The sequence below is a fragment of the Molothrus aeneus genome, chromosome 8 (genome assembly GCF_037042795.1).
Source record: "Molothrus aeneus isolate 106 chromosome 8, BPBGC_Maene_1.0, whole genome shotgun sequence".
NCBI lineage: Eukaryota > Metazoa > Chordata > Aves > Passeriformes > Icteridae > Molothrus > Molothrus aeneus.
The window spans coordinates 31,710,315-31,724,680 of NC_089653.1; the positions used below are offsets into that span (position 1 = coordinate 31,710,315).

The 14,366-nt window shown below is 42.1% G+C and overlaps 1 protein-coding gene across 4 annotated transcripts in view; it reads left to right on the plus strand.

The window, feature by feature from the left end:
* Positions 1–305: 305 nt before the first annotated feature.
* The window catches only part of PLEKHA1 (pleckstrin homology domain containing A1), a 31,651-nt gene continuing 17,590 nt past the window's right edge, over positions 306–14,366 (plus strand). For 3 of the 4 annotated variants that reach the window (XM_066554771.1, XM_066554774.1, XM_066554775.1), the window contains exons 1-2: positions 306–415; positions 14,015–14,175. In XM_066554771.1, the coding sequence (XP_066410868.1) occupies positions 14,035–14,175 (141 nt within the window). In that variant the 5' untranslated portion in view covers positions 306–415; positions 14,015–14,034. Of the gene's footprint in view, positions 416–528; positions 631–14,014; positions 14,176–14,366 lie in introns of those variants that run through there. The other variant, XM_066554772.1, reaches the window with a different exon arrangement.

Below are 14,366 nucleotides of genomic sequence, written 5' to 3' on the forward strand. Positions count from 1 at the left end.
GCTCCAAGCCCTGTCCAACCTGGCCTTGGATGCTTCCAAGGATGGGGCAGCCACAGCTTCTCTGGGCAAGGGCCTCCCCACGCTCAAAGAGAAGAATTTCTCCACAATATGCAACATTTCCCTCCCTACTGCGGCCTCCCCATCAAACACGCCAGTAAACCCCCAGTAATTGAACTACAATTCCCATCATGCCCCGCGCCCCGCTCCTTGCCCCCGCCCCCCCACGCCGCACTACATGTCCCAGCAGGCCGCGGGTGGCGCGGGCGGCAGCGCGGCGGCGCAGGCGCAGTGGGGTGCCGGCAGCGCGGACGGAGGCGGCGGGATCAGCCCGTTCCCGGTGCGGGGCGCGGGGCCGGGAGCGGGCCCGGGGAGCGCCCGGCTCTCCTCACGGGGCTCCCGCACTGCCACCACTCCAGTAAGTGCCTCGGCCCGGGGTGGGGCTCGTCCCGCCCCGGGTGATGCCCTTCCTTCCGCGCCTGCCCGGTGTGTGACCGCGCAGGGCACTGTCCTGCCGCCTCTCCCTCCTTTTTTCCTTTCCGCTTTCCCTGGAAGGCGCTCGGCGGCGCGGGGGCTCCGCCGCGGTGCGGGCTGCCCCGGTGGCGCGGGCAGGGCGCTGTCACGGCCCCGGAGGTGAGAGGAGCGGTGATCTCATTGCTCGTCACGGTTCTGCTCGGCTCCGCCGCTCGGCTGTGCGGGCACGCTGGGCAGCAGCGATGGTACCGGGCACAGCCCGCAGCCGCCGTGCGGGAGGGCTCCGGGCCGCCCCCTCGGCTCGCTGCGCCTCCCGGAGCCCCGGCAGAGCTCGGGGGCTGGGGCAGCCAGCGGGCAGTGCCCGGTGTGCCCAGCAGAGCTCGGGGGCTGGGGCAGCCAGCGGGCAGTGCCCGGTGTGCCCAGCAGAGCTCGGGGGCTGGGGCAGCCAGCGGGCAGTGCCCGGTGTGCCCAGCAGAGCTCGGGGGCTGGGGCAGCCAGCGGGCAGTGCCCGGTGTGCCCAGCAGAGCTCGGGGGCTGGGGCAGCCAGCGGGCAGTGCCCGGTGTGCCCAGCAGAGCTCGGGGGCTGGGGCAGCCAGCGGGCAGTGCCCGGTTGGGGTTTGGCTTTGGCTTTGGTTTTGGCTTTGGAGAGGGATGTGCGGGGAGGCTCCTGGCACGCTCCGAGCCGTGCTCTGGCTTAGCTGTAACCGGGGCTGGTTATTTGCTGTGCCAAAGTGTCCTTAAATGGATAACTTGACTATAAATGAATGTTAAACTGTAACCACTGTTGGTATATGCGCGGTTTTTATCACCTGTAAAATTCCAGATAGGCATTTGACATGCTGCTGAACTTAACACGGGCTTAAATTCTGTATGTGTTGTGCAGACTGAAATTCTCTACGTGTGCGTTGTGCAGACTGAAATTCTCTATGTGTGCGTCGTGCAGACCGAAATTCTCTGTGTGTTGGGCACACTTAAATTCTATACGTGTTGTGCAGCTCCCTTGGGAGGAACTAAATGCCTGACCTTCGTAAAAGGCATTATGTTGCATCAAATGTTTGCAAAGTAGCATGGAGAAGACAGCAGTTTTCTCTCTGGCAGGCTGCTGCTTTGGGGCCTTCTGTAAGAAAAATGTCTGATTTTCACTAAGCAGTGTATTGTGTTTATAATCAAGCAGAACAGTTACTTGTTACACTGAGCTCCTGAGTTAGGCATCAGCAGAGTGGTGTTACCTGAGTAAAGCTGAGAGGTAGAATCTTTAAAAATTTTTTTTAGATTCTTAAGAGCTCCATCTCTCCATGCTTCACCTTCTTCTCAAAGCAGAGTACTTTTAAAGAGACTACTAGGCATAGAACAAGCTGAACAGCATCAACTTTTTGATGCCTTCTGACAAATTCCTTGCTTTCCTAATAGAGGCTGTAATGTCTGTAAAGAAGAATTTTCTCTTCTCCTTACCCAATCCCATACGTGACCCTGCAGGACAGAGCCATATTTGCTCCTACAGTTTTGAGGCCTATGGTGTGTGAGGAGTGGCTTATCACTGTTGAAACCAAAGCAACAGGATTTTTTGGCTTTTGTTTTGTTTCGTTATTTTGTTTTTATTTTTATATTTGGGCTGCATTCATTTTGATGCCGCACAAGCACAATCCTAACTGAGCTGGAAGTGTGTGTGGTTGCTTTGAGTGCTTGCTCTCTCATGAGTTACTCTGCCTTATGGAACAGTGAATTTCATTTTAGGTCCATTCAGTCTTGTTTCCTCCTACTTGTTATTTTTAGTTGAGAGAGTCACAGCAGTAACAATACATGAAGCTGTCAGGTTTGTGAAGCACAGAAGTGTAGAAGTGCAGTTTTCCCCTTTGTCACATGAGGAAATATTCAAAGTGGGTTGAAATCTCTTTGTGGTAGGGAGAAATGCTGGGTCTGGCTGATATTTGGAGGAGAGTCTTTTAATTCAGGGATGGACAAGCACCGATGCAGAAATTGATAATTCAAGAAATAATACCTGGGGGGTTTGATGTGCCCTGGGTATCACTGAGTGCTGCACTGCTGGAGTCAGCTTTGCATAAAATACAAACCTTTGTGTGACTCACTGGGTTCCATCTGCAGTTATCACACGTTGTGATTTGATTTTGTGAGTGTAGAAGATTTAATTCCAAATTCATAAATTCTAAAGGCATATCTATTTCCTTGAGCTATTTCTCTGCTTTAAAACTACATTTGGCCTCATGTTCCATGGCATACCTCTGCATTTCAAGGGTGAAATTAAAGCAGAATATGCTCAGTGGGTCACTGGCAGGTGTAGTGCAGTGCTGAGATGTTTCAGGGGAGCAGATGCTTTCATACAAATCAGAGGATAGGCAAAGAAGAATCATTATATATAAAGAAAATAGTATAAAAAGTATAAAGAAAACAGGCGGGCAGCATCTTCATGCTTTCCCCCCTCTTCCTCCTCCTCTCCTCCTGTATTTATTTTTCCTCAGGAGTAGTAGCTGAGTGACAGAAGACAGACACACACATGGGGAATACAGAAGGCATGTGCAGGAGGAAGAGACCTGAGTGCAGGAAAAGAGATTTTTTGCAGGTAGCTGGGGCTTGTTCCAGAAGGCAGCAGAGCTATCTCAGCTCAAATAAAGGCTGACAGCATGTCAGAGAGTTGGTGTAGAAGAGAGGAAGTGCAGAAGTCAGTTTTTATTGACTGTAACAGATTAGAAAGAACTTGAGGACATTACTGAAATGAGAACAGGTCTCTGCTTGTAACACAGTCTCCAGTGCAGGGTTGGATGTAGCCCAAAGTGCCAGGCCTGCAAAATTCTTAATCTATTTTAGTAGATTTAGAATTCCATCGATGTCTTTATTACTGACTGTTCCTGGTTATTTAAGCTGACACTTATCATGGTAAATGCAGTTCCTCCAAAGTGCAGCAAACCAGCAGTGTTGGGGAGTGAGTACATGTTCTAATGAGAATTTTCCTTGCATGCTCTGCTGTGCTTCTGGATGTATCCAGCTCTGCATCAGTGTTTAGACAAACAATAGCTTGTGATATGAGAGCACTTATCTGTCTTGCAAGATGGGTTTTGGCAGGGTTTTTTTTTTTTTTTTTCACTGATAATTATGAAGAATAGGAACAGTCTTAGAAAATACTTACTGGGGTTTGCAGCCAAGTGAACCTTTGTGCAGTTGTATAATTGCATGAAAATACAGAATAGTAAGTTACTTCAGTGCCAAAATGGGAATTTAAGTCACTGGCTTTAGCATAAAACATTTTTACAGCATGGAACAAGTGCTTAAGAAGTCATCAGGAAATTATATATAAAGAAACAACAGTCAGTGCATGTATTCTTTTGGTTTTGAAACTAAAGGCAATGGGACATGGCTAGAAGCATTGCTGTCGGTGATTAATAAAATTATATAAGAAACCTAAATATCATAATCCTAGTGAGCTTATTTGACATATGAAAGTAATGTAACAGCTTTAAAAAAGTCACCTGCTGAAGAGCTCTGAGTGACAAGAATGGTTCAGGTTTTGAAGTTGTACTTCAATGCAGAGAATCACTGAAATGAATTGGAATGGAGGGATGTGGCTGAGCTGCTTCAAATTTTTTCCTGCTCTTGAAATCTTTCAAATTAGAACTTTGAAAATATATAGGTCTAAGGTCATCTCGATGCATGCTGTACCCTAACAGTATTTAGGTACGTGTTGGTATAGGGCTCAGTTCTATAAATATCACTTTCCTCTCAGTGCTAGGTAAAGCAGCAGGGTTTTGTTGCTGTTGAGGAAGGAAGCTGGTTCATTGTCTCAGCACTAAGCAGCATTTTCTCCCTCCAGGGACTTGCAGAAGCATCTAGAATGTGTAGGTGTTTCTTTAATCTTGGAGAAGGAACTTATTAAGCTTTCTGGTGCAGAACTGTATGAGCCACTTAATCTTAGCAGATGTTATCTGCACAAGTAGGGAGTTGCAGGTCTGGTAGACATTTGTGGCATTCAACAGTTTAAACAGTTTTCAGGTTTGAACATATGCCTTTGCCTTAAAATCTGAATAGTTTCAGGTATTTTATGTAGAAGAAAGGTGGTTCAATAGTGAGGTTGCTGCTCTGGGACTTGGGAAACAGGTTCAGCTCACTGTTTTGCCAAAAAGCTTCCTGTGTGGCCTGGGACAAGCTGCTGCTGTGTCCCTCCATTCTCATGCTGAGAGTGCTGAGCGGCAGCAGCTCTGCATCACAGGAGTGGTCAGGGCAAGTCAGGCAGAGGCTGAAGACACTGCCCAAGATAAAAAACCAGGGGTAGGCTCCGGGCAGGGGGAGCAAAACCAGAAAAATACAGTGGGAAAAAGGTTTTGACTGGAAATCTCTGGTGTCACTTAGAGAAAGCAAGTCCTTAAAACTTTAAGGAGCGCTGCACGGCCTTGTTTGTTTAACAGAATTTTAAAACAATGCTTAAAATACCCACACAAACATGTAAATCTTTTATGTTATGGTTCTGCCACACAGGGGACAGTAGCAAAACTCTCTCTGTTCCTTTGTTGGCTGTTCTCTTCTTGAAGATGCTTTTAATTCTAGCTAGCCATTGCATCCAGATGTTTTAGATATCAATTTAGCTCATTTTTTCTGCTGGCATGGTAAGCAGAATCTCTTAAATTGGGCCTGATTTACTGACTTTTCATGTGAAAGAGGTTGGGCTTTTCTGCCTCTTCACTCCCCAAAAGGAAAAAGAATTTGCTGCCACCTCTAGTGAGCAGTGTCTTTATTCATGTTACAGAGTTGAAAGTATTTTGAATTTAAAATCTTTCTGGTGAAAATAGGGCACTGTCATTGCTATAAATTGAAAATGTAGACTAGACAGCAATTACCAAGCTTTGCAAACATGTTTTTGTTGTTGAGAGTCAACACTCCCAGGAACAGTCTCTGTATACTGACAGATAGGTGATAAATTCATGCATTTAATATGTTATTGTTTTGATGTGTATGCTCTCCCTGGGTGCTTTGGTAGCCACCACATTTACATCCCATGTCCAAGAAAATGTGTTGGAACTTGTTTCAGACTAGTGACTTAATTAAGTGTTCTTCTGTTAAGCACTAAAACAGTTACATGCCAGGTTTGTTGTAAGAGTGAGCAGTGCTCTTAAAACCGCACTTCAAAAGATGTTGTTCAATATGTTGGTTAACTCTTTAGGGAGGCTGAAAATGACAAATGGCAACTGAGGCTGGGCTAAGAATTCAGCTGGCAAGTTATTCCTATGTCTGGTAGAGACCATGCCTGTGTGTGCAGCAGTGCTGGAAGGTTGGGTCACTTAAAGGATGTTAAAAGTGTGTCTGCTGATTCAGGATTTTGGGGTTTGGTTATCTTGATTTTTTTATCATTAACCTTTTTCTTGTGTTTCTTCCTTAAATCAAGTTCACTGTAGATGCTGTAATTTATCTATTGTGTAATTTGTCTTCCTGCTTTGTGCTGGTGCCCTGATTTTTGGGTGGAGGAGCATGATTCCTTCAGGAGGTCCATTTGCTGCCTTTTTGTGGGAGGCTGAAAACCAGCCCGATGCATGCTCATGGTACAGCCAGGATTTCCAGGCTGCTGGATGTGCACAGGACTTGGGATTCTTCTGGGGTTTTTCTGCCTTGCTTTGTGTAGGTCAGACAACAATACCTGGTACTTTTGGGATTATTCTGTGGGTGGAGGGCTGTTCTTCTCCCTGCACACCATAAGTGAGGTTTTGAGAACCACCTTTGTCAGTGCAGAGCAGCAGCTGGGCAGTAACTGGTGTTTGTGTCATCCCACAAATGAGGAGGAAGGTGAGGCAGAAAGCCACAGCCAGGGCTGTGCCTGCCATGAGGACAATTCCCTGTGCTCAGGGCTGCTGGAAGTGAATTCTGAGAGAAGTCACAGTGAGTGATGTGATTCAAGTGAGGTGGCACTGTGCTACAAACAGAGCAACTTTCACTTTGTGGGGTTTATCTGCGTGTTGGGTGAGACTTCTATTAAATGTGCCAGAGTGGGGGTTGATTTTCTTAATTTAAGGTGTATAAAAAAGAGGGGGGGAGGGTGATGTCCTAAAAACTTTGCCATTTGATGAGCTTAATTTTCCTCTCCCACCTTGGTAAACAGGAGCTGTGCATCTGTAAATGCACATTTGTCTGTCTGTTATGTGAGACAGGCAAAGCCCTGTTCTTCCTAAAGAGCTTTCACTGCACTTGCACTTACTGGAGAGCTTTGAGATTAGTCCTAATCTCTGGAAATCCTTGTGTAGTTCTGATATAACTGACAAGTGAGCTGGATTCTGGAGGAAATAGCAAATCTTTGCAGTAGAGGGAATTTTGACCCACATGGTGGATTATACAATGAAATGAACAGAGTCTGTACTGTAAATATTAAAATAAATTAGGTGAAAATTAAACAGCAATGATTTTTTTCTTTACCAAAGTTTTAATGTAGGTGAACCATTGCATTTTTCTTTATTCTGCATTGAATTTGCTAAATCAGATCAACAAAATCAAAATTGATAAACAGTTACTTTGTGTGCTTTGATTTCATTAAATCCTTTTGTATCTGTAAAAGAGGTCAAATCATCTCTCATATTTACCCGATAATGTTCTTTTCATTATTTGATATTGAAATGAACTGAAAAATCACTTTATTTCCAGCCCTTTCTTTAACAGCCTGAGAGTATTCTGTGAAAACTGAAGATACTGCTGATTTCCTAAGCAGCTGGCCTTTCCATTTCTTACATACTTCCCAGGAAGATCTATGTTTATTTGTACTGCTGAGTTTAGACCCAGGATTCTGAGTGAAAATCAGCAAGACTGGCTCAAAAATGGCAAAATTCATTATTCAACCAGCCTCACCTTCTTTTTGTTTTGGACTTCCTAAGGTCAAATAAGCTTCACCAGGATTTGTAGTTTGATTCAGATGGGAATTTGAAATAGCTGGGAGTGTGTGGAATTCAAGTGCTTGGAGTGGTTGGCCTGGATGAAGCAGTTATTAGTTTATTATTGAAATTAAACAGGGTTTTTTCTAATGACTAACTGGTAATAATAAGTAATCCTAATAAGTAATGTGGTTATTTCCTGCTTAATTTTTAATTTGTTTTGGTTGTCGTGAATGGACACTTTCCATAGACTGAGCATGTAAGCATCTTTGAGAACAGGGACCTAATTTTCATATTTGGAGTTTTGTAGGTGGCATTTATTTAAAATTTTGAAAAGGCTGATAAAAATAAATTGTAAATATGAATCAACTCTGCACATGCATTTTTAAGGATTTTAACTAGTATGCAACTGAGTTTAATTAGCATTTAAAAACTTGTTTTGAGGCTTGTGTGAGATAAAAGTCAAAGTGAATTAGAGTAACTATATTTTGTTTTCTTTTATTGTATTTATCTCTGGTTATATCCCTTTTTGAGTAACTGTATTATCCAGAGGCTTAATATAAAGTGATGAAAATTACATCTGACTGTTGTAAAGACTTTGTGTTATTGAACATATTCTGTCACTGTCTCTCAGCTTTGTTATTTTACTTCATTGCCTTGTAAGCTGGTCATCACTCATAAGTTATTAATGGATTAATTTCAAGAGCGTTTTTTATAATGGCCTTGTTGCACAGGATGGTTCCCTTTATTTGTGTTAGCTCAGTGCATTTAGAGGGACAATTAAAATAATTGTTTTAGCTGGGCAAAAACCATTAATAGGTGAGGGTGGTTTTTTGTTGTTGTTGTTTTGACTTAAAATATCAGTGACAGAGAGGAGTTTTGCATCCTGTGCAATGCATTTCCTCATTCCATCATATCCCAAAGCCTTTGGCTGCTATTGCAAATACCTTAAAATGGAGGAAAATAGTTCTGTTCAGAACAGGAAACATCACTTAGAGAAATTTCTGCAGAAATATTGGAGGAAGTACCTGTTCCATCATGGAACTTGTAGGTCAGTATTTGAAATAGGCCAGGGAATGATGGATTCAGATAACTCCAGAACATTTTCCATAGAACTCCAGATTTCCCTTAGAACATATAGATTTTTTTTTCCTGAGGTGAAAGTAACATTAGAAGATAGTATTGAATAAAATGAATAATTTTACTGGCTGAGGTGCACTGGAAGAGATGGGAGTGGTTGGCTTGCCCTGATTTAACAAGTGTTCCTGGAAAACAGCTGCTCAGCATTTTGAACACAGAATCACCACTGGATAAGACTGAAGTTCAAGATAAGGCTGCTGGTTTTGTTAGATGATTCATCACTGCAACCATGATTTTTCTATTTTGTGCTCTGCTTCGAAGTTGGATTAAGTGCTGGGGAGGGATGTATCTTCTGACATTCCTCAGTTTGGTCAGGGATAGGAGAGGTCAATGCCACTTGTACTAAATATTTTTTTATTTGGAAAATTGATTTGTGCTTAGGAATTGTTTTCCAGTTAATACTGGCCTTTTGCAGCTGGTTTTTCCTCCTTTTTGACTACTTTAGAACGGGAATCTGAATTTAGGGAGCGGCGTATTGTGGAGACTTCCAGATCTCATTTTTAGATGTAGTTAAAAAGTTGATCACAGTGTCAGAGGATGCTGGCAAATCTGTTAACAGAAGTATCCAATGTCTGCTATGCCCTCCAGGACAAAAATGAGGCAGTGGAGGATCTTTGGGAAATTAAAACACTGAGCTTGTAATTTTAAATCCATCAGTCCTGAATTATCTTTTGTTGTCAAAAGAATTGCAGCCAAGTCAAGCTCTCCAGCTCCTGGATTAGTTGTTTGTGGGGGGTTTTTTTATGTTTTTGGTACTTTGGAAGCTGTATCAAAGGTGAGCAGGGATTTACAGGATTGTCTCATAGTAGTAGTTGTCTCTCTGGTGGGCTGCCTGTGCTGGAAGGTTTTCAAGGAAATAAAAAGAGGTTTGAACTACTGTCTCTGGAAGATTTATGTGCCTTGTTTTCAGAGGCTGCTCTGAGCTGCTTGTCTCAGGGTTGGAATTTCCCCCTCCCTGCTCCCTTTCCTTGCCCTGGATGTACACGAGAAGGAAAGCTTTCACTGCAGTGTTCTTCGGGGGATAAGCAGGACAGTCTGAACTCATCCCTTCCCCTGGGGAGGCACTAAATGGTCAGTAAAAGAGATGACCAGCTGGAGAGCAGCTGATTTACAGCAGGAAGCTGAGAGTAATTGCTTAGGCAAAAGCCAGGAGCCCTCACTAATGAAGCTGTCCCTGGAACTGCAGGAAAGACTGGAGATGGCTGGGGATGCTGCTTTACCTTCCCTTTGTGCTGCTGGAGCTGCTGTAAACAGCAGAGCTTAAAAAGAGAGCTGGGGAGGAGGGGTGGGCATGACTCATGGCATCATTTTATATTTATCAAGTGGAGGTGTATGAATGTTGTTCTTCATTTCATAGGGATGAGTAAGTAGGTAATGGATGTTTCTTAATCTTCCTAGCTGATAGAAAAAGAACCCCAAAGTCATCTCCTGGGCTGAGTTAAATCCAAAGTTCCAAATGTTAAAAAGCAGGAAGTAGAACCGTTCATCTAAATTAAAGAAATAAAAGTAATAAAACATTACCCAAAATAATAAAAGTAATAAAATATTTCCCAAAATTATAAAATAAAAGTAATAAAATATTACCCAAAGCTTGGGGAAAAGACATGTAAAATAAAGAGGTATTAAGTCCCATTCTTGTATTTCTTAATCAAGCTCTTAGTGCAAAGCCTATTGCATGGTGTTTTCATGAAGACAGAATTCCACTTGCTTTATTCAGCCAGTGGTCCACAGTTGGACCTACCTGTAGAAATCAAGTCAAGGGAGAGACTGGGCCATAGAAATGTTATCTGGCACCTCACTTGAGTCTTGTCTAGACTTTGTACTTGAAGATAGGAAGGCTGCAAGCAATCTGTAATGGAGGTGAAGTCAAGAACAGGTGCTGGTGGGAAGCTAAAAATAGGAATTAATGTGGGAGAGTTGGAGCTGCGTGTTATAAATGGTGCAGAGGAGATGCTCGTGTGCCTCTGCAGGTCCTGCTGGTGCAGTCATGCATTTCCAGCGACACTGGGGAAGGTGATCTGGGATTTTTATTTATAGTGGTGCCCAGGAGGCCAGGCAGCCCTCAGTGTGGGATATAAATGTTGGGGAATGTCAGTGTGTGTTGTACCTCAGAGGAAAAGAGGAGGGAGAGGGGAAATCTGAGAGAAGCTAGGCTGGTGAGGTATGGACCTCCTAAATTAGTACCCTGCTGCTGGAAAGAGGGATGTAAGGCTTCAAAAATAAGTGACACCTCCTCTTTGCATTGTAACACAGCCCTCCAGGAAAGAATTTCAAGGAGCTGGGAGTTCTTACAGAGTGTTACTATACACCACAAAATGGCTTTGCAAGAACATCTTTGTTTCTGGAGGACTGTGGCAAGAGCCAGGAGGAAATGGGCCACTGGGATGTTTTTCCTGGAGTAGCACAGTGTCATTGACCCACATCTCCACTGCAGGGAGGGAAAGCAAAATAAAATGAAGTTGTATATGGTCTGTAACAGGTTTGGTGCCTTCAGCCTTACTAAGAACTTATAATCTGTTATAATGCTTGATTCTAGAAGATTTAATGCACTGTCCTGCAGAAAATAACTAAGGGTGCATGTAATAATGCTGTAAAATGTACAGGCTTGGAGGTTTTTGTTTCCTGATCGCTTCAAATAATTTAATGGAAAATCTCATCTCTGCAAGACATGATCTGTGTTCTGAAGACATTTTTAAGTTGAAGTTCTGATGAATTCTTAGGCTAGGGGTCTTCCAGACAGATTTCCTATGCTGAGTTAGAGTTCTGCAGTTTCTTGTATGAATCATGGCAATTCCATCAATGCTTTTTGGCTCTGTCTAGAGTTGTCAGGAAGGAGATCATGGTGGTGGCTTTGTCATGTGTTCAGTCTCTTTAGTAACTGGAAGAAAGGCACAAATTGATTTTTTTTTTTTTTTTAATGTGCATTGCAAATTGTGGTTCATTAATGAAGGTTGAATAGAATTGCTATTAATTTACAGGGGAATCTTGCCAAGGTGTAATGGGTGGAAGCAGGCTTTTAAAAATGGAAAACAGTTATATGATACTGTGTTACATTTCAATTTATTATGAAGTCAAAGGCTGGGTCTTTTTGTCTCTTCTTCTTTGTAGAGGTCTGTAATCCCATGAGGAATTTTATACTAATTTGCAGAAGACAGCAGTTATACAATTTACATTTTAACATTAGTGTTACTTTATGGTGTATTTTCATTAGAGCATAGAGTAGGTGCAAAAAGTATCATTTTGTAGGCTAGAAATTAGCTAGTAGTATTTTGAAATAGAGAATCTTTATTAATTTGTGTTTGGGTGGGTTTTTTTTCCTTCTTTGAGAATTAGTTTACTGACAAATGAGAAAAAGCTTCTGAGTTTTGTTTTTTGCCCTGGAAAAAAAAATTCAAGTATTGGAGTAGTTCAGCTTTAGCTAATTGTATGTTCATAAGGGAGCATTATGAGCATCCTCCTTTCATTTTCCTTGAAAGGTTTTCTGAAACATAGATTCTCTTATGAGTGGAAAGTGCTTTGAAAATTCATTTGGTGTTATTCAAGGATTTTTAATCAATCCGGATCTTGTTTGAAAAACAAGTTTTCCTTGTTCCATTTTCTTCACATCTGCAGAGAACACAGCTGTAAGTCTGCTCAGACAGGAAACCAGCCACCAATATTTGCTTTTTTTTCAGCACAGGGCTTTTCTGGGCTTCATAAGCTATTGATATGAGGCCTAAAGGGTGTCCTGGAAATGCTGGATGATCTTGTTGAAGAACCACCTGGTACAAATTAGGGCAATACTGATAAATGGCAATTTTTGTATTCATTTCAATGCAAACAAGGTGTGATGCCAAGTTCTGCCAGATTAGAGGTGTAATTTAGAGAACAGCTACCCTTGAGCTTGCCCTCGATGTTTATAGGGAGATGTTGCTTCAGTGTGAAGTGATCCCAAGAGCCTCCATTGAATTACTCATGAATGTTTGTTAAAATAATGATACTGTCCTGAGTGCTCAAGTGTTTATTTTTGTGGTCCTTATAAATATAACTTGGTTACAGAACTTGACTTAGATCTGTGATATTTAAATTGTGAGGAGCACACCAAGAAAATCTAGATTACCTTAGTAAATTTTCTTACTTTATTGAAGAATAAACCTTTGCATATTTAAACCATTGTTGCTGGTGACAGACTTTTAAAAAACTGCTTCTCAAAGTGATTGAGTCAAAAATTTGCTTGTGTTCTAATTAGTTATAGAATGACAGCTGTAAATACAATTATTCATTTACATGTTTGTATATTGATCTTCCCCCCACCCCCCCCCAAAAAATGTGGATATCAGAGTCCCTAAAATAAACACTGATTCTTTCCCCAAAACAGCACTTGAAAAACTGTCTCATGTTTTGGTGTGGTGTATCAATAGCTAACTACAAATAATTATCAGGTGTCTCTCTCATTGTATGTGTATGTAAGTGTATTTAAATCAAGTGACCTCAAATACTAAAGGTAAAGAGTTTAAAGAAATACTAAAATGAAGCTTCCATATTACAGTTAAAGCTGGAAAAGTTGGAAAATTATGAAAAATGTGAAGCGCTTAGACCTTCTGTGTCTTACATTAGTATTTTTGGATCTGTACTATTTCTGAATTTTGTAACAAAATGTGAAGACTGAATCATTTTTTCCCTGCCCTGGGAAAGATTGGCATCAACCTGATTTTTATCATTTTTAGATGAGTATGCAAATTTATCTTTGGTCTTACAAGACTGGCTCTTAAAGTAAAATGACTGTCCCATAAAATAAAAGGAAGCAAAACCCATGATGCAAAAGGCAGATCCATAAAAGGTGAATGGTAAGAGGGTAATAGGTCGGCACAATGCAGATGTAATTGAATTTTTTTAATGCAGAACAAATTTAAAAAGAAAAAAAAAAGACCCCAAAAGCCAAAATAAAAGCCTGGTGCACTTAGAGCTCAGTACCATGAGCAGAGAGTGTTCACATCACTGTTAGTGCACATACAGCTTCATTTTTCCTATTTAATGTATAAGAATGAAAAGATGTCTTCTTAGACAGAGCTAGACGTGAAGTGCTTTTTGTAGGAGAGAAGAAAAATGAGAACAATGTTTCTAAAAGCTTTTTTATTGCTTTTGCATAAGCTAGATATGAAAAATTGCAGTGGGCAGTGGAGCTCCTAAAGATTCTTTCTTGGCCGTGAGAGGCAATGTCAAAGGAGGAAGTGTAACCCCCACTGCTGTCTCAATTTCGTGCATGTTGTGAAGGAGAACCTTTCTTTTTCAGTGATCTTGTCAAAGTCTTGATGCTCATCTGCTGCTTCCCACTTGTAACTTTACACTTAGGCTGTTGGATCTGCTAAATACACACTGCAAAGTACGAAAGTCCTTTCTGAAAATGCAGTGGTGGTGGTGGTGTGGGGAGCAGCTACGCTTCACTTACCCTCCCATAGAAACTTCTTGAAGCTACTGATTGAAACTGCTCAAAATGTCATGCACCGAGCAGTCTTAAAATTAGCAACAAGGAACTTTGCTTACCTCCTGTGCTTTTTGTTGTGCAGTGTGATGTCCAGGGTCAGAAATGCCTTATGTGGATCGCCAGAATCGCATCTGTGGTTTCTTAGACATTGAGGAAAATGAGAATAGTGGGAAATTCCTGCGGCGGTACTTCATCCTGGACACACAGGAGGACAACCTGGTGTGGTACATGGATAACCCACAGGTGAGCTGGTCCTGCCAGGAGTTTGTCTCAATTCTGGATTTTCTAACGAATTCGCAAAAGCAAAGTGGGGTTTAGTGTCGTGGACCTGGAAGCTGGGGAAAAAAAATCATTGTGTAAATGAAATAATTGTAAATCAGGTTAATATAACCAGATGAGCCAAATCACACACACCCTGGTGTTTTGTTCACCTT